Source organism: Gopherus flavomarginatus, chromosome 17, assembly GCF_025201925.1.
Source record: "Gopherus flavomarginatus isolate rGopFla2 chromosome 17, rGopFla2.mat.asm, whole genome shotgun sequence".
In the NCBI taxonomy this organism is placed as follows: Eukaryota; Metazoa; Chordata; order Testudines; family Testudinidae; genus Gopherus; species Gopherus flavomarginatus.
This window is the reverse complement of record NC_066633.1, coordinates 8,971,003-8,990,790: the sequence shown is the minus strand read 5'-3', so window position 1 is coordinate 8,990,790 and position 19,788 is coordinate 8,971,003. Positions and strand designations below refer to the sequence as shown.

Genomic DNA, 19,788 nt, shown 5'->3' with positions numbered 1-19,788 from the left:
ACCCAAAAATCGGGACTGTCCCTATAAAATTGGGACATCTGATCACCCTACATGTACAAACCACTTCCGCACAAGGCTGAAGCCACCATCGTTTTAGACTGAACTCACCATCCAGGGCCCATCGGCACTGCTTCTCTGTCAGCTGCAGGGGCACGGGACCCTCATGCACAGGTTAGGGATCCAGCTTCTCCAGAGAACAAAAGATCAGAAGCACAAATGTCTATTGTGTTATGACCCCTTTGGCACTGTTGTGCCACCCCTCCCCTGTCCTCCTTTTGAAACCCCTGTCAGGGCACCATTGCATCCTGTCTGTTCCCAGCTGCCAGAGCAGCTCATTGTGAGAGACCCTGAGGCTGCCCGGGGTAACACCACAGGCCCAGAATAGGAGAGGAGCAAAGGTGGCAGTTGAAAGCCCCCTGAACAGTGACACGAGAGTCAATTCCCTCTGACAAGCCTATTACAAAGGCTTAGCATCTAGGTATCCCGTTCCATCCTCAAAACACCTCTCATGCATTAACTCATCAACTCTTTCAGACACCCCTGTGGTGAGGGAAGGATCATGAACCCCATTTTACAGACAGGGAAATGGAGGCACCCAAAAGCCACAGAATGAGTTGGTGCCAGAGCTGAGGAGCTGCAGGCTTTCAGGTGGGTAGGCTTTTTCTATCATTCCCTTTGCTTTGCATGGTGGAGGGAGGGATACTGTCGCCCATGACGGTGTGGCTGGTAGACACTCTTCCTGCCTGGGTCTGGGTTATGGTATGCTGCCTCTCCTGAGATAAGTAAACTCACTCAAGCCAAGAGTAACGCTTGCCAGCTGTCCACATGCCCAACGCTGTGGCTGATACATCATGCTTGTTCCTGTGCTCTCGCTAATTATGCACAGCCAGAGGTAATGATCTAACATGGGGCTACTTTGACCATGCGTGGCCATTGTTCAGGAGCCTGAGTCTGTGAAGATGGAAGGACGTCTGGGCTGAGGGAGGTTGGCTGCCTCCCCACTGGACACTGAATCTGTATGAAAAGGTGTGTTTCCAAAGCATGTATGCCAATGAAGTTGGTCTTGCTCTTGATGAATTTGTGGAGTTTTGTAGATGAAAGTCTGTTTGTGGTCTCCTCAGAGTAGGTTTATAAGCACTTGGGCACATGCGCTTGCTTCCTCACATGTGCTCACACACACTTCTATCCTCTCTCATGCACTCACACGTTCTTTCCCCGCTCTGCTCTAGGCTACTCGAAGGTAGGTGACCCAGGCCAGCACAGTGACCAAAGGCAACATCTTACTTTTAGTTACATTTATAGCGGAAGGGTGCATTGGCCATGATGATAAACATATTGGAGAGCTACCTATACCAGACCTTTTCTTAAGGTCCTGTGGTTTGATTTTAAGCCTATAATTACCTTGACAGTGTTCCATTGGTCCTGTACAAATGAGGGTCGAGGCTGACCTGCGAGTGCCGTATTCATGTTATCCAAGGAGATCTTTTTTTGTCACTAGGTTTCTGTTGTTTGTACCCTTCTGGACATTGCAGCTCCTTTGAGTGTCCATCTTAGCTGCTAGATTCTGAAGTTCTCTTAGCACAGAGAGCAAAGAGAGAGCTGACACTAGCCTTTGAGAAAGGGAGATGGGCGGGCGGAGGCTGGCCTTGTGGGGGTGGCCTGGATCCTTCAGAAGAAAGACCTTCCACTCTCCTGAAAATGCATCTCTCTCTCCTCCCCTTTGCCTCACTAGTAACAGGTAAGAGCAGGTTCCTATACTGAGATATAGACAAGTCAGCTTTGCCCAGGGCTCCTTGGGACAATCCAGGGCAGGTCTGAAACAGTGTCCCCCAAAAGAAAGTGTGAACTTGTAAGAGCCCCTTAGCCTCTTTGCTAACGAAGGTGCTGAAGGTAAAAAATAATGAAGGATCCTACACTGGGACCCAAGGGCCTAGCTTTAGCCTCTACCCGCCCCAGCAAAGATGAGAGATCCTATCCCCATTGTCACTTTCATCTGAGCCCTTAAGCCTTTCATACTGATGGCAGGTGGTATCTCACTATGTAGATTGAGGGCTTCTGGTGTTCTCCGCTAATCTCCTATTAGCCCCTGCTTGCCTGGTGGTGAGCCCCCATGTCAGTCTCTGGGCTAGTTAGACACCACCTGACATCTGGCACTTGTGGATGCTGCATATATGTTACCAGTGTGCCACCCTGGCCCTGTTTCATTAAAAGAAAAGGCCAGGAACTTTGTCATTTTCACAGCAATAAGACAACCCTGAGCAAACTATGGTTCACAAGGGAGTTCCTCTCAATTTTGTGTAGGAATATGTAATATTTGGGAGCAAGTAAAATGAACCAGAAAAATCTGCCATAGAAAAGTGGCCTTTAAAGCCAACGGAAATATGTGGACATGCCTATAGTATACACCAAAGATCAGGGTGGCCAACTTGTGGCTTTTGATGTGTTCAGAGATGCTTTTAATATAAGACTTGTGATGATAGCAACTTAGTTGCACTGGCTTATTTGATTTGACTAAGCACATTGCAAACATTAATGACTAAAAGTATCATACGAATGTGAGGTAGGTTACTATTGTCCCCACTTTACAGACGAATAAACCAAGGCACATAGCTATTGGGACAGTGGCAGAACTGGAAAGAGTATCAAGTGTTTTGACACTTAGGGTTTAGTTGAAACATTACTATTTATTATTTGTATTGAAGTACTAGCAAGGAGCCTGAGTCATAGACCAGGACCCTAATGTGCTTGGTGCTGTACAGATATAGAACAACAAGACAGTCCCTGTCCCAAAACCTCACTCTGTCTTGATTGAGGCGTGAGTGTGTAGAGCAGCTCGACAAAGAATGTTTTTAGGGAGCACACTGATCTTCCATCCCATCTCTCTCCTTTGGAGTATTAAGCCCATGGCTCAGATTCTGGGGAGCCCAGTACTGGTTATTGACAAAGGACACAACCACAGACAATGAGAAAGGTAGAGTTTGTTTCCAGAGCCCTTTGTTATGCTGGTTTCATCTCATCCCATCTTAAGTCCCTGGGCAGTGTGTTCTCTGTGCCAGAAACAGGAGTTGCATGACAGGTTAAAGCTTCCTGGGAAGTGGATGGGTTACTATGAACACCTGTACAGACTGAGCATCTTGGTCACCCCTGTAGATGTGCCTTTTTTTTTAAACCCTTGAATCTTCAAATGCCCAGCTGAGCAGGAAGCTGCCATGTGGTTCTGAGCTGACAGAATCCATTGTATAACCCTGCTTTTCTGCAATACTACGTGCCTACTGCTGGGCTAAAGCCAGCATTTTGTCATGGGCCACTTATCACATCCTGGAAACCAAAACCAGTGCCTAAGTCAGATGTGTGTTAGGGATGGTCCTGAGTCATGGACTTCAAATCCGAATTGACCTTCCTCCAAGCTCAGGGGTGCTTGGATCTTGAGTTCAGCTTGAATATAGGGACTGACCTGAGACACAGCATTTGGTCCTAGCGAGCAGTTCTCCAGAGTTCACTGGGTATGTTCCAATTCTGTGTCTTGATCAGAGCTGATAGCTGCTCTGTGTGCTTCAAAGTCACAGGGAGATGGGATGCTAAGGGCTCGATTCAGCCCCTTTACATATACAGAGCACCTTGGGTAGTGTGACAGTGTGTTACAGAGCTGGAATCAGTCCCTAAGGGTCTGTCTACACAGCAACTAGACACCCGTGGCTGGCCTGTGCCAACTGACTCAAGCGTGCGGGTCTCGGGCTGCCGGGCTGTTTCATTGCTGTGTAGACTTCCCGGCTCAGGCTGGAGCCCAAGCTCTGGGACCCTCCCACCATGCAGGGTCCTAGAACCCAGGCGCCAGCGAGTGTCTAGTTGCTGTGTAGACATACTCTAAATGACCAAAATGCTGAGCACCCCCGCCCATTGCTGAGCACCCTCAACTCACATTGAGAGTAGAGGATGCTCAATTCAAGTCCTTAGTGGGGTTAACTTCAGTTAAGGCATTTTTAAACCCATTGCCTCTGCCGGCAATGCACACGGTTGTCTTTTGCTGTCATTGGGCAGGATAGGAGATGATTTCTTAGTGTCTGCCTTTGCCTTTGTTTGCATTCTAATTATGCACAGCACCGTTTTGGAATGGAAATGCTGACAGGCTGTATAATGTACAATTTCAGAATTTTCCCTCAGAGCCGTAGTCAGCATAAATGCTGTTATTAATATTGATGTGACGGGCTCATATTGCTGCGGAGACATGACATCATGTTGACAGCTATGTGGCTTGTTTACAATATGGGAAGGTAACCAGCAGACTCTCAGAGATGGCTTGTTTAAGGAGACCTACTAATAGTCACTTAAAAAACTCAGTAAGTGTCAGGCCATGAGCTGGAAGCTACACATTGCAGTAGGTCGGGAGGCTACATACCCACTTAGTCTCTTGTTAGGGTCTCCCCAGGCTGTGAATTTTTCTCCATGTGATAGAATCAAGTTGCATAATCTTGATTTGGATTTCAAACATGGAAAGAACCCATCACCTTGGGACGCCACAGGGGACTGATTCCTAGACCTTCAGAGCTAAGAGTATGAGTTGCTACAGCTTCACCTAAAGACTGGCTGGGACTGGTAGCTGGCTTATATCTGTGTGGACCATGTGCAGAGGGGGAGCCTAACTCATACTGAACAACAGGGTGCATCCATCCAAAGTTGAAGGTGTTTGGAGTTGGTTCATTATGCAGGTGCAGGCCACTGTCAGAATTAGAATCTGGATCCAGGTTCATCAGGTGGTACTTCTTCCCTGGTGCCTGGGGTACTTGGATAGAAGTTCTAGTTCTAGAAACCACCACTCAATTCGTTCGCCCCTACTGAGATGCTAAGAGTTCTGTGGACTTTCGTAGAAGTGACTTGAAGTTCATTGGTGGCAGGCCAAGGGAGCTTGGACTGCCACTGTCTGTGCTGTGCATGTCCAGTGGATACAGGGAGGATTCCAGTCTTGAGCGCTATCAACCCGACACTTTTCAGAAGCCCTATATTTACTTTCAAAGTAAAACAACAGCAAACACACACCCTCCAAACATGTATGCATCAGAAAATCTGTCTCACTATTTCGTACAGATGCATCTTTGTCTCAGTTTGAGCATTGCATTTACTATACTCTCTCTAGTGGTAAATAACATCTGGTGCTTTTGTTCAAGCCCCAATCAATGGAGCTTTGCAGATTTATAACAACTGAGAATCTGGCCATGGTATATAATTAAATCCGTTATTAATTCATATTAAATGGATTATATGTTTGGGTTTTTCTTGCACACACAGAGAAAGCTAATGGACCATCTCTGTTCTCCACCAATACACAACAGTCACAAACAGCCCCAGCGTGATAGAGAAAAGTCTGAGATCCTCAGCCTACCTAGATCTGTTTAGCTCCTTTTGAGGATCTGGTCCTTCATGTCTGTGAATGAAAGTTTCTTCCACTTTAATAAAAATAATTATCAAGGTTTGGTCTACACACAAATTTTGTAGGATTTCAGCTAGGAGGGTGAATTTTTTTACCAATATACTTATACCTGTACAACCCCTAGTGTGGAGGCAGTTATACTGGTATAAAGTCACCGTGCATTTTGTCTTTATGGGGAAATTGACTGGCATACCATAGCTGAACAACTTTTCTGCCATAGCTATTCTGGAATAACGTACACACTGTATTTCAAAATGAAACTGACTTTATTCTGGAATAATCACTCCACTTAGGAGGCAGAGGAAATATTCTGGAATGAAAGTGATTTTATTCTGGAATAGAGGGCTCTCGCTGGGGGTGTGGGCCCTGGGATGGGGCTAGGGATGAGGGTTTGGGGTGCAGGAGGGGGCTCAGGGCTGGGGGTTGAGGTGCAGGAGGGGGTTTTGGGTGCAGGGTCCCGGCGGCACTTTCTGCGGCTCCCAGGAAGCCGCCAGGCCCCTGCATCCCTAAGATGCATGGGCAGCCAGGGAGACTCTGCGCGCTGCCCTTGCATCTGCAGGTGCTGTCCCCGCAGCCCCCATTGATTGTAGTTCCCAGCCAATGGGAGCTGCAGAGCAGGCACTAGGGGTGGGAGTAGCACGCGGAGCCTCCCTGGCCGCCCATGTGCCTAGGGGCTGCTAGGACCTGGCTGCCACTTCTGGGATTGGCGCAGAGCTAGGGTAGGCAGGGAGCCTGCCTTAGCCCCAGGTCCCACTGCGCTGCTAACCGGACTTTTAATGGCCCGGTCAGTGGTGCCGACCGGAGCCACCAGGGTCCCTTTTTGACTGGGCGGTAGGAAGGCTTGCATGTTCCAGTGACCCTGAAAGCAGTGCCGGCGAGAGACTGAACTCCTAGTAGGGCCACCAAGCTGGACTGCTCAAGGGGCTGTAAGCTGGCAAAGAGCAGTCCACTGGCCTGCTGGGCTGGGGGCTGAACGACAGGCCAATGGCCTATCCTCATGACAAAGCTGAGTTAGAGCAACCCAGCACGGTGCCCGTTCCGGGACGGCAGAGCCTTGTTCGTGTCCCGAGTGACGTCTGACGGCTCGGGGTAGGATTCACTTTCCGACGGCCTCAGATGCCCTTTGCTTCCCTCTGGCTGTGCTATAAATCTGCGCGCCTGGCTGTGTGTCTTGCTTCGAGAGAAGAATGTGGCTGTGCTCTCGGACAGTGTCGCCCGCCCGGCCCTCTCCTGGAGGTGGTGGGGCCGTTATTGTAGAATAGTGTAGTCCTTTCTGTCGGCCCCACCGGCAAGCCTGTGCGGCTGTCTCGCTCGGCCTGGCCTGGCCTGGCCTGGCCTGCCTTCTTCCCCGCTAGACTCCAGGGGTGAACGCTTGGCTCTGCTGGCTCTGTGTATGTGTGTGTCTGTCTCTCTCTTGGTGAGGAGAAACGCATGCGTACAGCTCCTCGCTCCACTCCTCCACCAGCCTCGCTGCAGGAAACCAGCTGGCTGCTGCTGGCCTGCATCAGGGGAGCTGAGCGGGTTAAACCCTGGGCTTGGGGAGGGGAGAGACATCTCAGGGTGAGAAGTGTGAATTCCTCACAGTCTGTCTGACAGCTATAAAACCGACTAAAGCTGACTTGGGAAAGCCACTAGGCAGCTCCTCCTCGCTGGAAACCCAGGCTCTTTGGCTGCCCTTTGAAGTTTGAGGAGAGAGAGAGAGAGGGAGGGAGAGAGAGAGAGAGAGAGAGAGAGAGAGTTTGTGTGTCTGCAGCTCCTGCTCCTCCTTTTGCTGCTGCTGCTACTCACTCTTCCCCCCACACACAAGCCTTTGCACCTGGTGTCTGGAGCATCTTCAGCCTTAAAACAAACCCCTTGCACCTTGCTGGCACTTCCCAGGTTTTCAAGGTATGGCTTATTTATTGTACTTTCATGGCAATGATACACAAGTTTTTAAATATATTGATTTAGAGGAAGAAGAAGAAAAAAAAGAAACCAAAATATGAAAAGACAACCCTCTTCCCCCGCAAACCAAGCAAAAACTTGTTGAAGTGCCAGAAAAGTAACCAGCCCCTTTAGGTTCAGAGAGGCTGGTTTCCCCACCTGGATTCCTAGTTTTGGAGCTAGGTTAGACTTAGTTAGAGTCATGTTATGTGTCAGGAGACAGTTATATAACCTTGTAGAATTATTGGATGGGAAAGATGTTAAAGCTGTCTCTCTCTGCTTTGCCATTAGGACACTGGATTTCTCTCCTGTCCATAGAATCATTGATTGCGCTTCAGTTTTTGATAGGTTTTTATTTTAGCTGGGGTTTTCTCTCCTACTCTGCTCCCCTAAAGATTTGGTTTATTTTTTTGACTGAACAAAGGATAACCCCATAGCAAGTTGTTGTATTGGCTTTGGACCAGCAGTGTCTGGAAGTCTTAATGAAAACCAAGTGTAAGGCAAGTCTCAGCCACCTGTCCCCGGGACACACAGCCAAGAACTCTGGGCTTCAATTAATCAGTGGACTCAGCTTTGGAAACCATCTTCAGAATATTAAGTCAATACATGGGAGGGGGGAGCAGGAGTAAGAAAACTGATGATCCCGATAAATCAGCCACCAGCCAAATTTGTGGTGACTTTACCCCTAGGGCCACCTTCCCAAAACTGCTACAAAAGCTCAGATGGGGAAATGGGGAGAGTATTCAAGGAGTGGAAGAGACACTTTTATGCTCCAGACCTGATTGCAGTCTTTTCCCCCCTCTCCCCATGGGCAGTCTGGGTCTCACTTACCTTCCCACTTTATTGAATATTTACTTTTTAAGGGAAGTCTAGTGTAGGAGAGAGGTTTTTCCTTTCGAACATGTGCTGCTTTGATTGCCTTGAAACATGATTTCCTGAACTTGCTCATCCCTGTCTCCCACAGTGGAGCTTCCACTTCACTTTAAAATGGAATAGGGTATTGCACTGCGTTTTCTTTAAAGTCATGTCATTCTGGGTTGCTGGGTTTTCTTTTACCCTTCCTTCCAGAGATGCTGTAGGGAACAGAAAGGAAAGGCTGACATTTATGAGTTTGACTTTGGAGGATTTCTTTGCTATAGGAACAGCCTTTTTCATCCGCAGGAACTAGTGTAGAACAAGAGGAACTGCTATTGAAAAAAGGAAAAATAAGGGCTGTCAATTGTAATCCCTTTTTTATTTTAATTACTGAGTGACAATAGCAGAAAATATTCAGATATTCTTGCTTTTTAAATGTCCAGCCATTTCTTCTTCAATGTTTCCTGCACAGCGTTTGCAACTCTTCACTCAACTTTTAAAAGCACCAACATGCTCTACATTTTCACTAATTCTCTTGCTGTCAAGTGCTTTCATGCAATTTTTTCAGAGCCAGATCCTCAGCTGGTGTAAATCGATGTGACTCCATTGTCTTCAGTGGACACAAGCTGGTGATGGAGGGACCAAGAAGTGAAAATCAATTAGACTGACTGCCACATTGAGAGGAGACATTGATCTCAAATGGAGCTACGTCGATTTACGCCCATTCAACATCTGCCCCTATATTTTCTTTTAATTAATTAACTGTATAGCAATTGTGGCCATTGTAAAAGTCCATCAGTCCTTTTTACAAGGTAGTGGTTCTTGCTAGTAAACAAAATCCTTATTCTTGTTTATGATCATGGTTATTTTGCCTTTTGGTGATGACGCAATAAAACAGGACAGCTGATGCTGTGCCTTCTATCTGTCCCAAAGGGCAGTGGCTCTGACACTGTAGTATGGATCTCATCTCTAAAACTCTGCTGCTAATGAAATTACACCAGCATTTTGAGTGGCATACATTTGGGCCTGTTGCTTTACAGAATGAAAATAATCAAATGGCTTTGGAGCAGCATCTTCATCTGTGAAAGTTCTCACCTGAAGGGGACTCTGGCCATTGTCCTCTTTGTGGGAAACATTGCCTTTGTGATATCTCAGGTAAGTGTACCAACTTGGCAGGTAAAATGCTGGTGCTGAAAGGATAGCTCCGTGTTTACCTGGCAGGCTGGTTTCTGAGCTCTCAAAGGGAAATAGGTATGTCCCATGAGCCAAGGTATTCTCCAGCACACACATCTTATTTTGACGCTGTGATTTAGAACCTGCAAGCAAAGACTTTTGAATGTATGCGTTAGTTATTCCATTGGTAGGTTTTCCTTCTGCAACTTGGCTCTCATTAAGAGGGAATCTCACCTTATCCACAGCATTTACATAAAATGATACATAATTTTGCATGTTCGTTAGGTGCAACAGTTCATTCTCCCCGGTTCTTGGTCAGTTGCCAGATTTTTGGATTCCTTTTCATAGAACATCCTTTTCCTTTCTCAAGAAACACAGAATTTATCGAGCTCCATAGCCAGGAGAGTGGATAGAAACCTAAACCCCCCAATGAAAAATTAATCTTCTAGCCCCACGGAGATGATAAATCCTATGTTTATTGAGAGAGACACTTGCTATGCATGTGTGGGTGTAGAGTGGCAATCCATTCAGATCCCAGAGCCAGCATAGGGATGAGTGTGGATGAGCGGGAATAGTGGCAGAGCCATAGATAGCATTCCCTACTGCTGCTCCCCGATGGAAGCAGTGTGCATCATCCCTGCACCTGTTAGCAGCAGTGTCATCAAAGGAAAGCTGGGGCCTGGGAACATCTCCCAGAGTGTCAGGCCATGCACCTAAACAGGATGCATTAAGTGCACCCACAGCCTTTGGAGCATCCAGGGAGATGGTTGGGAAGAGATTTTCTGTTCTCTCTTCCACTTCACCACCCATGTGTCCACGCAATGCAGGCGAGGGTTTTGCTTTGGGTTTGAGAGGTGCTGTTTCCATTGCTTTTGTAATTAAACTGAAGAATTGCTATATTGGGTCAGACCAATGGTCCAGCTAGCTCAGTACCCGGTTCCCAACAGGGGCCAGTACTGGAACTTCACGGGAAGTGTACACAACAGGCCAGTTGGAGTGATCCACCCCTGTCTTCCACTCACAGCTTCTGGTAATCAGAGGTTTAGGGTTGTCCTGGAGCATAGGGTCCCATTCTTATCATCTTAGCTAATAGCCATTGGTGGACCTATCCTCCATGAACTTACCTATTCTTTTTTGAACCCAGTTATGCTTTTGACCTTCACCACATCCCATGGCAATGAGTTCCACAGGTTAGTTGTGCGTTGTGTGTAAAAATACTTCCTCTTGTTTATTTTGTACCTGCTGCCTATTCATGTCAGTGGGTGACCCCTGGTTTTTGTATTGTGGGAAAGAGTAAATAAAGAGTAAATAACACTTCTTCCTCACATCATTCATGATTTTGTAGATCTCTGGCGTATCCCCCTTTACTGGTCTCTTTTCAAAGATGAACAACCCTAATCCTTTTAGTCTCTCCTCAACATCCTGCGTTTGAATTCAGTATGGCCCAAGGATCAGAATATACTGAAGAGTTAAGGGTAGTGTCTTCATCTGGGAGGTTTTGGGGCCCTCCTGACTCCATCAGACCTCCCATTTTAAGTTAATGGGAATTCTGACTGAGTGAGGACTGAAGGGGAAAACCTATGCCTCTGGGAAATGAGTGGGGGAGGTGTAGAAGTTGCATAAGGCCCTGGATTAGAGCTCATTGAAAATTTTCTGACAGAATAGTTTTCCATTGGAAAATGCTGATTCAACAAAAATGTTTTGCAGAAATGCGTCGATTTCAATGAAATTTCATTAAAAAAAATCATTCATGTTAATGGGGTCAAAACATTGAATTTCAATCTTACTGAAATGTTTCATTTTGATTTTTTGTTTCAAAATTACTTTTGCATTATATTATATTATATTTTATATTATATTATATTATATTATATTATAAAGTAAAAATCAAAATGAAATGGTTAGACTGACCTGAAACATATTTTTTCAGAAAATAGTATGTCACGGGAGTTTCTGAATGTTGACATTTTGTTCCAATTTGGAACAAAAACACATTTTGAAATTGTGGAATTTCCCATGAGACGGCACTTCTAGTTCCTGCACAGATCTATCCCAAGTGTAGTGGGAAATGCTGTGTCTCTTCTGTGTATAGGGATCCATGCCATGGAGAAGCCACTCAGATAGACTCCTCATCCCCTCTATGCTGTGATTCTGTGCACGAGTGTGCAGCATGGGGCGTGTTGTGGAGAACATGGCCTGTGAGCTGCATGGATCCACCACATGGCGGAGCAGCATGGCAGGCTGCAGTTACGGCTACCATTATGCTTGGATACTATGGTGATGGGTGCTATAGAAAACCCCAAGAGAGAGAAGTTCTACAGGCAGACTGTTCAGGGTCTCCATGCCCTGTTCCGCAGTCCAAGGATGATCCCGTTCCCCTAATATGCTCACCTTTCCCACACTCAAAGCCCTCTCACTTGGGCTTTGCCCCAGAGGATCCAGTTTTGGCCCTGAGTAGGGTCTGCTGTCTTGCAGCCTGGTATCTCTGAGTGCAGAACTCCTAGTCATGCTAGCTTGGCAGTGTAAATGTTTAACGCCTCTTCTCTTCTGAACATGAATGCCCGACATTGTGAATAGGATAATGCGCAGACGTCAAACAGCCTCGAAGAAGGAGCAGATGTCACGGCATACTGGTGGGGGGAGTGGACCAAATGGACAGCATGCACAAGAACCTGTGGGGGAGGTGTCAAATCCCAGGAGAGGCATTGCCTCCGGCAGAGGTACTGTCAGAATAATTAAGTGACACACGTGTACTCCATGCGCAGAAAATTGTAACACTAGCTACCTGACCTGTTAGGCAAACTGCACAAAATTCTGCTCTCGGTCACATTCTGGCAACCCCACTGAAATCTATGGTCATTAGCCTTCGTATCCCAGAGGTGAATTTGGTCCAGTAAATTACACCATAGTAAATATGTCATTGGTGAAATGTGCTGGATTGAAAGCCCTGGATAATGAACATCTATGTCTGTCCATAGGACAGGGACGCACAAGCTTGCTGTCATGCTCCAGTCCTGAGCAGGAAGGGCCCCCTCTGAGGGTGAGAAGGCTGTCACCTTGCTCTTTCCATTCAATGAACATGCGGCCTTTCTGCTCATGCAACCAAATAGAGTGTCTGTCAGGGCCAGTGAGACTGGGTGTTTTTATGATGTGGATGTTTGTCTTCTAGGAGCTGGGCTAAAACCACCATCTCATTCCTCTCAAGCCACTAAATTAATAGAGCCATAAATTTTAGAGCCATAAGTGACCATTAGATCATCTAATCTCACCCCCTGTATAACATAAGTCATGGAAGTTCATGAAGTTATTCCTGTATTTGCCCGATAACTTGTGATTGACTAAAGCATATAATCCTGAAAAAGATCTATCTATCTATCTATCTATCTATCTATCTATCTATCTATCTATCACATTTCCTGTCTAAATAGAGTAATTAACAAAAATTCTGTGAAAAGAACAGGAGTACTTGTGGCACCTTGGAGACTAACAAGTACTCCTGTTCTTTTTGCAGATATAGACTAACACGGCTGCTACTCTGAAACCTGTCAAAAATTCTGTGGTGGCTTGAACTGTAACTTAGCAGTTAAATAGAAGCCTGCTCCTGCACCCACTGAACTAGATTGCCTTTGGGGCAAGGACTGGCTGTCGTATGTTCATAGCACCTAGCACAGTGGGGCCCTAGCAGACTGAAGCCTCTGGGTGCTACCATAGTAAACTTAATAAGCAATGATAGTAATTGAAGTAAATGGCATCCAGTTTAAGGCATTGCCACTATTTACGGGAACCCCTACAAAAGACAGGGAATGTAGATTTTATTTGTCAAAGATTCTAACCATCATTTCTTTATTCAGAAGAAAGTCAGTGAGTGGGCTTGCTAACAAAACTTGCACTGGGACATCCAAAAGATACCAGCTCTGCAAAGTACAAGTAAGAATATTCTTTTCTCATGGGAAATGTTCCAAATAATATATTTTTAATCCGGATCCCTTAATACAACAGTATTTCTGGGTAGCTGGGAAACTGACAGGCATTTATCTTGTCACATGTCCAAAACCAAGTGACTGTATTTTGATTCTTGGCTTTTCGATGGCTCCCATCACTGCATTATTTGAACACCTCACAGGACTACTTTGTGGTAAGGAAGTGGCATTGTCCCCCAGTTGACAGATAAGGGATTGAGGCACAGAAAGATGAAGTGACTAGGCCTCATTTTCAGAGTAATCCTGTAGAAGAGCTGGAAATAGAACCCAGCTCAGCATCTTAGCCAGTTGTAGCTCGTGGTTGGTGGTAGCAGCTGCACCCCATAAGTGAGGATTTTGGTTGGCAGAACGGCCTCTTTCCTTGTCCCCGGGTTGTGGGACCACAGAGAAAGTTTCAAGCAGTGCCTGCACAGCCTCACAACTCCCCCGCAGCAGAACTGCCCCAGCACCGCCATGTGTCAGGTGCTCTGATGACGACTCCGGTGGGAGCAGGAGGAGTGGAGCTACCTTGCAGAAGGCACTCAGCACTTTGCAGAACTAGGCCCTTTAAGACATAGGTAACAGCCAGGCTCCATGGACTGGAGCAAGCCATGAAATGCTAATTGTGGAAGCGACCAGTTGAGGTATGCCAGAAACCTTTCCTGCATCTTGTTTTCATCAGGATATTAATGTATCCCATTCTAGGAGTGCCCTCCTACCGGAAGGAGCTTTCGAGAGGAACAGTGTTCATCATTTAACTCCCATGTGTATAACGGAAGAACGTATCAATGGAAACCTTTATATCCTGGTAACAAGACATTCTTTGTGTGTTCTATAACGCTTAGCCAAAATATTTTGATAGTTACAATGCTATATCCTTCAGGAAGACTCAGGGACACCACCTGCCCAGGCTCAAAGGAGCATTCTGCAGCCACAAAGCACTTTTTAAAAAAAAATTACAAATTAGCTCAAAGGCTGGACCCTGCAGTCCTTTCTCGGGCATTGACTTCGGTGACTCTGGACTTGCAGCTTGAAAGTTAAAGAGCTAATAGATGAGAGAACATGGAGAGATTGACTGTTTCAGCAATTAGAAGCTGGTTTGCCCAAGCAAAATGTCCAATGAAGAGTTCAGTGTGGTCACGGAACTGACTCATTTCATTTCAGTGACCTTTGATCACATAGACACACATCACCGCTGTAAATAGCTCTCTGTTTTATCCAGTGTCACTGGAGTGAAATGAGTCAATTCAATGGTTACATAGGATAAAACTTTTTAAATTGCCTATGTGACCTTGGAGCCTACATCCCATATTCAGAAATGACTCAGGCACTGAGCTATAGATTTTTCCATCAGACTTTGGCTCCTAAGGACCAGATTTTTAAAGGTATTTAGGCACCTAGAGATGCAGATAGGACTAAGTGGGATTTTCAGAAGCATCTAGGCATTAACTCCCATTAACTTCAGTGAGAGTTAGGCACTTCTGAAAATTCCATCAAGTCCCTATCTGCAGCTTTAGTTGCCTGGATAGCTTTGAAAATGATCTTTGACCATCTGGCCCTGAGTGCGTAAGGCTCAGATTTTTAAAGGTATTTAGTTGTTGTCGCGCTCAGCATTGCAATGCCCAACTGATTTAGGAGTCTAAATCTTATTTTCAAAATAAGAGTTAGGCTCCTAAATCAGTGAGGCATTGCAACACTGAACACGGCAAAACCTAAATACCTTTAACAATCTGGGTCTAAGTCTCTTGAAAATGGGAGTTTATGTCCGAAGGTGCTTTTGAAAATTTTACCCATCATGACTGGGCCTTGTCTGGGGGTGACAGGAGAACCCTTATGTCACTGTGCAAGAGCCAGGGACATTCAGGGGAGCATGGGGAGCGCTTGCATCACCCTAACGGGGGCAGGGAGGAGGTGAAGCCAGGAACCTGCCATTCCTTTTACATTAAGAGTGGAGCAAGATGCACCATCCAAAAAGAAGGTGCTGCCTGCAGACCTGTATATATCAGGGAGCACTTGTGCCTCATGCCTTCTCTTTGTCCCTCCTGCAGTGATACAAGTCCATGGAGCACCCCAACCCCTGTCCAGGTTAGGCCTGTCTGGTAGAATGTGGCCCATAATGGGTGGATAAATGATTTATAATCAATAATTTCTTTGGCCAATTTTGCCTCTTTTCTGTGGCCAGGTAGAAATTTCCACAAATATATTCACTATTGGAAATTATTCACTGGAGAGTTTCAGTGAATAATTCTTGATCTGTAGCTGGTATGTGAGATTCTGAAAAAGGCTATTTTGAAATTCATGCTGTTTTAATGGGACGTATAGGTCAGCTGGTATATTTCTGTTCCCTGACTAGTTGAGAGTAACTCTTAGAATCAGGTTTCTGGAACAAACTTGAATTTGCATTTTGCTTTCTGTGAATATTCTTCAATAGTCACTTAAAATTCACTGTTTCAGAGAATGTTCCTGCCAGTGGATTTAGCCACCTGAATATCTGTGGAAAGCAAATGCAGTTGGGGGAGGGAGTGGAGGTGCACACAGCCCAAATGAGTTCATTAACAAATTCAAATTAAAACATGTCGAGGAGTTTGCAGTGCTTGTCCATATACAGCTGTAAATCTTATTTTATCTCTGTGTTAGTCTACCTATTTAATCTCCATAGATATTAAAGTATATATTAATATATATAGTTATTAGATATATAACATTGTGTGTACATATGATGTAGCTATATATCATGTATATTTAAGCACACATTTGTATTATACTGCAACACCTTACACAGGTGAGTAGTCTTTACTCCTGCAAGTAATCCCATGGATTGATGTTATCACTATAGTTTATAAATACACAGATTTTTCAAAGCTGCCTTGGAGATGCCTATCCGCTAAGCAGGTTTGAAAATTCTCAGACATAATGTATATATAATTGTTGATGTTTGTGCATGGTATGATTTGCAGGAGGTAAGGACCACTTTCCAGTGCAAGGATTTGCAATGCTGGGCCTGTCATGCTATCAGAACTGCAATTCCTAATCTGGCTTCCAAACCCTGTCGATGGGAGCTCCTGAAATGTGGCTAACCATGCAGTTCATCGTACCATTGATGTTGTTATCTCGCTTAGCAGACATTAGTTGACATTGGTAGGATGAATGATTGTGTTTCTCCTGTTTTGAATCTATGTTTATATCCTTTCCCCTTAGATGACTATGTTCACATTTCTAGCAAGCCCTGTGACCTCCATTGCACCACTGTGGATGGTCAGAGACAGTTAATGGTTCAGGCTCGGGATGGAACATCCTGCAAATACACTGATTTCCGAGGGGTTTGCGTGTCTGGAAAATGTGAGGTTGTTAAACATTATAGCAAAAATATTGTCAGTAGCATTCAGAAAATTACAATGGGTGCAATATTTGCCTGGCCCTCAATACTCTATTTACCATTTTTCTAGCCAATTGGATGTGATGGGATTCTATTTTCCACCCACATGTTGGATAAATGTGGAGTTTGCCAAGGGGATGGGAGTAGCTGCACTCATGTAACTGGGAGTTACAGAAAAGGAAATTCTCATCTCGGTAAGACTTTACATTACCCTTTCCCATATTTATAGCGTATGCCTTTTAACATAGCTTTTTTGGTACATTAGTTTCAGTTTCAAAATACTACCAAATGCCCTGTTGTTTTCTGGGTTTCTTTCCCTTTTTCATGTTCTGTCTTTTTTTAAGACTGTCACTCTTATGTTTTAGGACAGGGGAAACCCTTCTTTTAAAGGATACAGGTAACCTAGCAAGGATTGAGAATTACGCTGATCCAAAATCTGAGCCTCATTACACTGAATCTTGGAATTATACAGCAGAGTTATATAATGGACCAATCTCAGTTTTAAAGTTTTATTTCTAGCTACCACTAAAGCTAGGAATACATGATTTACAGCAATGGGAAGCTAGGATATCTTTGAAAAATGAGGATTCCCAGAATTAGCACAGCATAAAGCATTAGAGCCTAATTCTTCTTTCACTTACGCTGGTGCAAATTAGGAATAACTCCATTCAAATCAATGGTTGACATCCTCAGCACAGCTCTATTGCCTTCAGTGGAGCTACACCAATTTACACCTGCTGAGGATGTAGTCCGGTAGTTACACTGGTATCAAATCAATGTAAGAGAGAGGAGAATCAGGCTTGTCATCCCAAACAATGGTGGCTCCTGAGTGACCAGCCAAGAAATGCACCGATGTCCAACTACCAGGCTAGCTTTCAAATAGCCCTTCTTACAACAGTTCCTTGTATTTGATCTGCAACTTACAGACTTTAGATGCAGTTATGAAGATCTCAAACCCTCATATATTACCCTTAATACTTTTAAGGCTTTCCGCCTTTGAATCTACCTTTTCCTTGTCCTTCTCCACATCTCAGGGTAGCAGTTCTGTACTTCTGAGGCCGTTTCCAAGATCATATTTCAGACTATTTCAAGAAAATAATTCTAGGAACCTAGGATTTTTTCCATACTGGATCTGATAACTAGTTCATTTAGCCCAATATCCTGATTCCAGTAGTGGTCAGCAGGGGTGTCTTTTCAGAAGAATTCTGGAGGGTCGCAAAGTTGTGTTAGCGTGGAGAACTTTGCATGGGGTTGTATTCTAGCCTGGAAAGTGAGTGCGGGAGGGTGGAACATACAGATTTATGAAAAGTCTGGGGTGGTAAAAACCAAGGGCTGTGGGGGGCAACTGCTGCCCTAACCCCACAGCAAATGGCAGCCCTAATGATCAGTACTTGATGCTTTTAAATAAGGTATAAGCCCCCACCCCCATAATATTCATAGACAAGTGTGCCTGGATCTATATGGAAAAATAATTTCTTCCTGCCCAATATGAGGATCATTTTACATATTGATGAATGTGATTTGATTTTCCTTTTCTTAGTGTGTATAACTGTAAATCTTATTAATGGTCATAACATTATTCTGATTTAATTGCATGAGAAATATAAATGAGGTGAACAGTAGGACACAAACTATGGGTTCAGAAATACTGTTAGTATTTTTCTTAGTGCAATCAACACAACTGAAGCTACATTATAAGGCAAACGGATGCTGGTTTACAAATAGTTTTCAAGATCAGTCTCAGTGTGCAAATGTCCAGTAAAATGTGCCTTTGGGTCTGTCTCCACTGCAGCCTTGTCTTCATTGCTATTGTTATTAAAGCCAACTAGACCAAAGATAGCTTGCATGTGTGTACATGTGCTGCAGTCGCATCTCTGATTGCAGCGGAGACAGACTCTTAATCAGAGATTATGGGTGAGATCCTCAACTGGTGCAAACTGATGTCGCTCTGTTGACGTTGATGAAGTAACTTCAGCTTACTGCTACGGAAGTTTTCACCCCTGGAAAAAGAAGCAGTAAAGCTACCTTATATGGATGGATGTTATGAGTAATATGATGGTTATTAACATCTATCATTTAAAAAAATGTAATTGGAAAGATGAAATGTTCAGAAAGACATCGTTCCTGAAAAGTGCCCAATCTTGATTGTTGAACTCATTATCTTTGTTCATATTATCGGTTACAAGGTTTTCCTTTCATTAATGTATAGTTTTCCATAGGCTATTCTCTGGTAACGCACATTCCTGCTGGAGCCAGAGATATCCAGATAGTAGAACGGAAAAAATCGGCAGATGTTTTGGGTGTGTATAACCTCTTAGTACTTAGCTAAAAATTGTGTGTATGTGTTTGTGTTCATTTTTTCTTTGCAAGTAAATGCATTTGTTGAGAATACATTTGTAGACATGGACCAAATCCTCAACAGGTGTAACTCGTCATAGCTCTGCTGAAGTTAATAGAGCTTCACTGATTTACACCTGCTGAGAATCTGACCCAGGCAGTTGCTTTAACTCTGAACCGTTGAACAAATTATATTACTATTGTTGCAGAGAATTGTAACAGATGCACTTTCTTGATCTCAAATAATTGCCGTGCACCTTCATTTCTTTCTTGATCCCAGGGAACTTCTGCATTTCAGTGAAAGTACATTGGCTACAACATGCACTCAGTAAAAAGCAACTATGACTTAGATGTTTGCCTCGTTGATATTGTGGTGGAAGGTGGCTAATGCCCATGACTGAATGCGGGTTTCAGATAGGTACAGGAATTGAATGGTGTGGGCAAATTGACTCTGCTCAAGTGACTCACACATATGCTTCAGCTAGCGTCAAGGTCTGATGCTGCCTTCAAGCTCCGTGGTTATTAGAACCATGGCTTAGGTGGCAAGATTTCCATGTGCCAAGAGAAGGATAATCTGTTTTATTTTCTGAAAAATGGAACTCCTGGTGCACAGAATCACGAAACACAACCAGTTTGTCTACAGCATGTGAAACCTTTATTATTTTAACATGTATGTTGGGGCCAAAGGGCTACATTCAGGTTGGGCCCCATTGTGCGAGGCCCTGTACAAACATACAATA

General features: G+C 44.6%; 1 protein-coding gene across 5 annotated transcripts in view; it reads left to right on the top strand.

Annotated features, from left to right (window-relative positions):
- ADAMTSL2 (ADAMTS like 2) overlaps positions 1–19,788 on the top strand; it is a 56,545-nt gene that overhangs the window by 877 nt on the left and 35,880 nt on the right. For 2 of the 5 annotated variants that reach the window (XM_050926075.1, XM_050926072.1), the window contains exons 1-8: positions 7,077–7,312; positions 9,244–9,358; positions 11,954–12,096; positions 13,228–13,303; positions 14,041–14,143; positions 16,534–16,679; positions 16,782–16,905; positions 18,931–19,011. In XM_050926075.1, coding sequence (XP_050782032.1) covers positions 9,245–9,358; positions 11,954–12,096; positions 13,228–13,303; positions 14,041–14,143; positions 16,534–16,679; positions 16,782–16,905; positions 18,931–19,011 — 787 coding nt within the window. In that variant the 5' untranslated portion in view covers positions 7,077–7,312; position 9,244. Of the gene's footprint in view, positions 649–7,076; positions 7,313–9,243; positions 9,359–11,953; positions 12,097–13,227; positions 13,304–14,040; positions 14,144–16,533; positions 16,680–16,781; positions 16,906–18,930; positions 19,012–19,788 lie in introns of those variants that run through there. The other 3 variants (XM_050926073.1, XM_050926074.1, XM_050926076.1) reach the window with 3 other exon arrangements.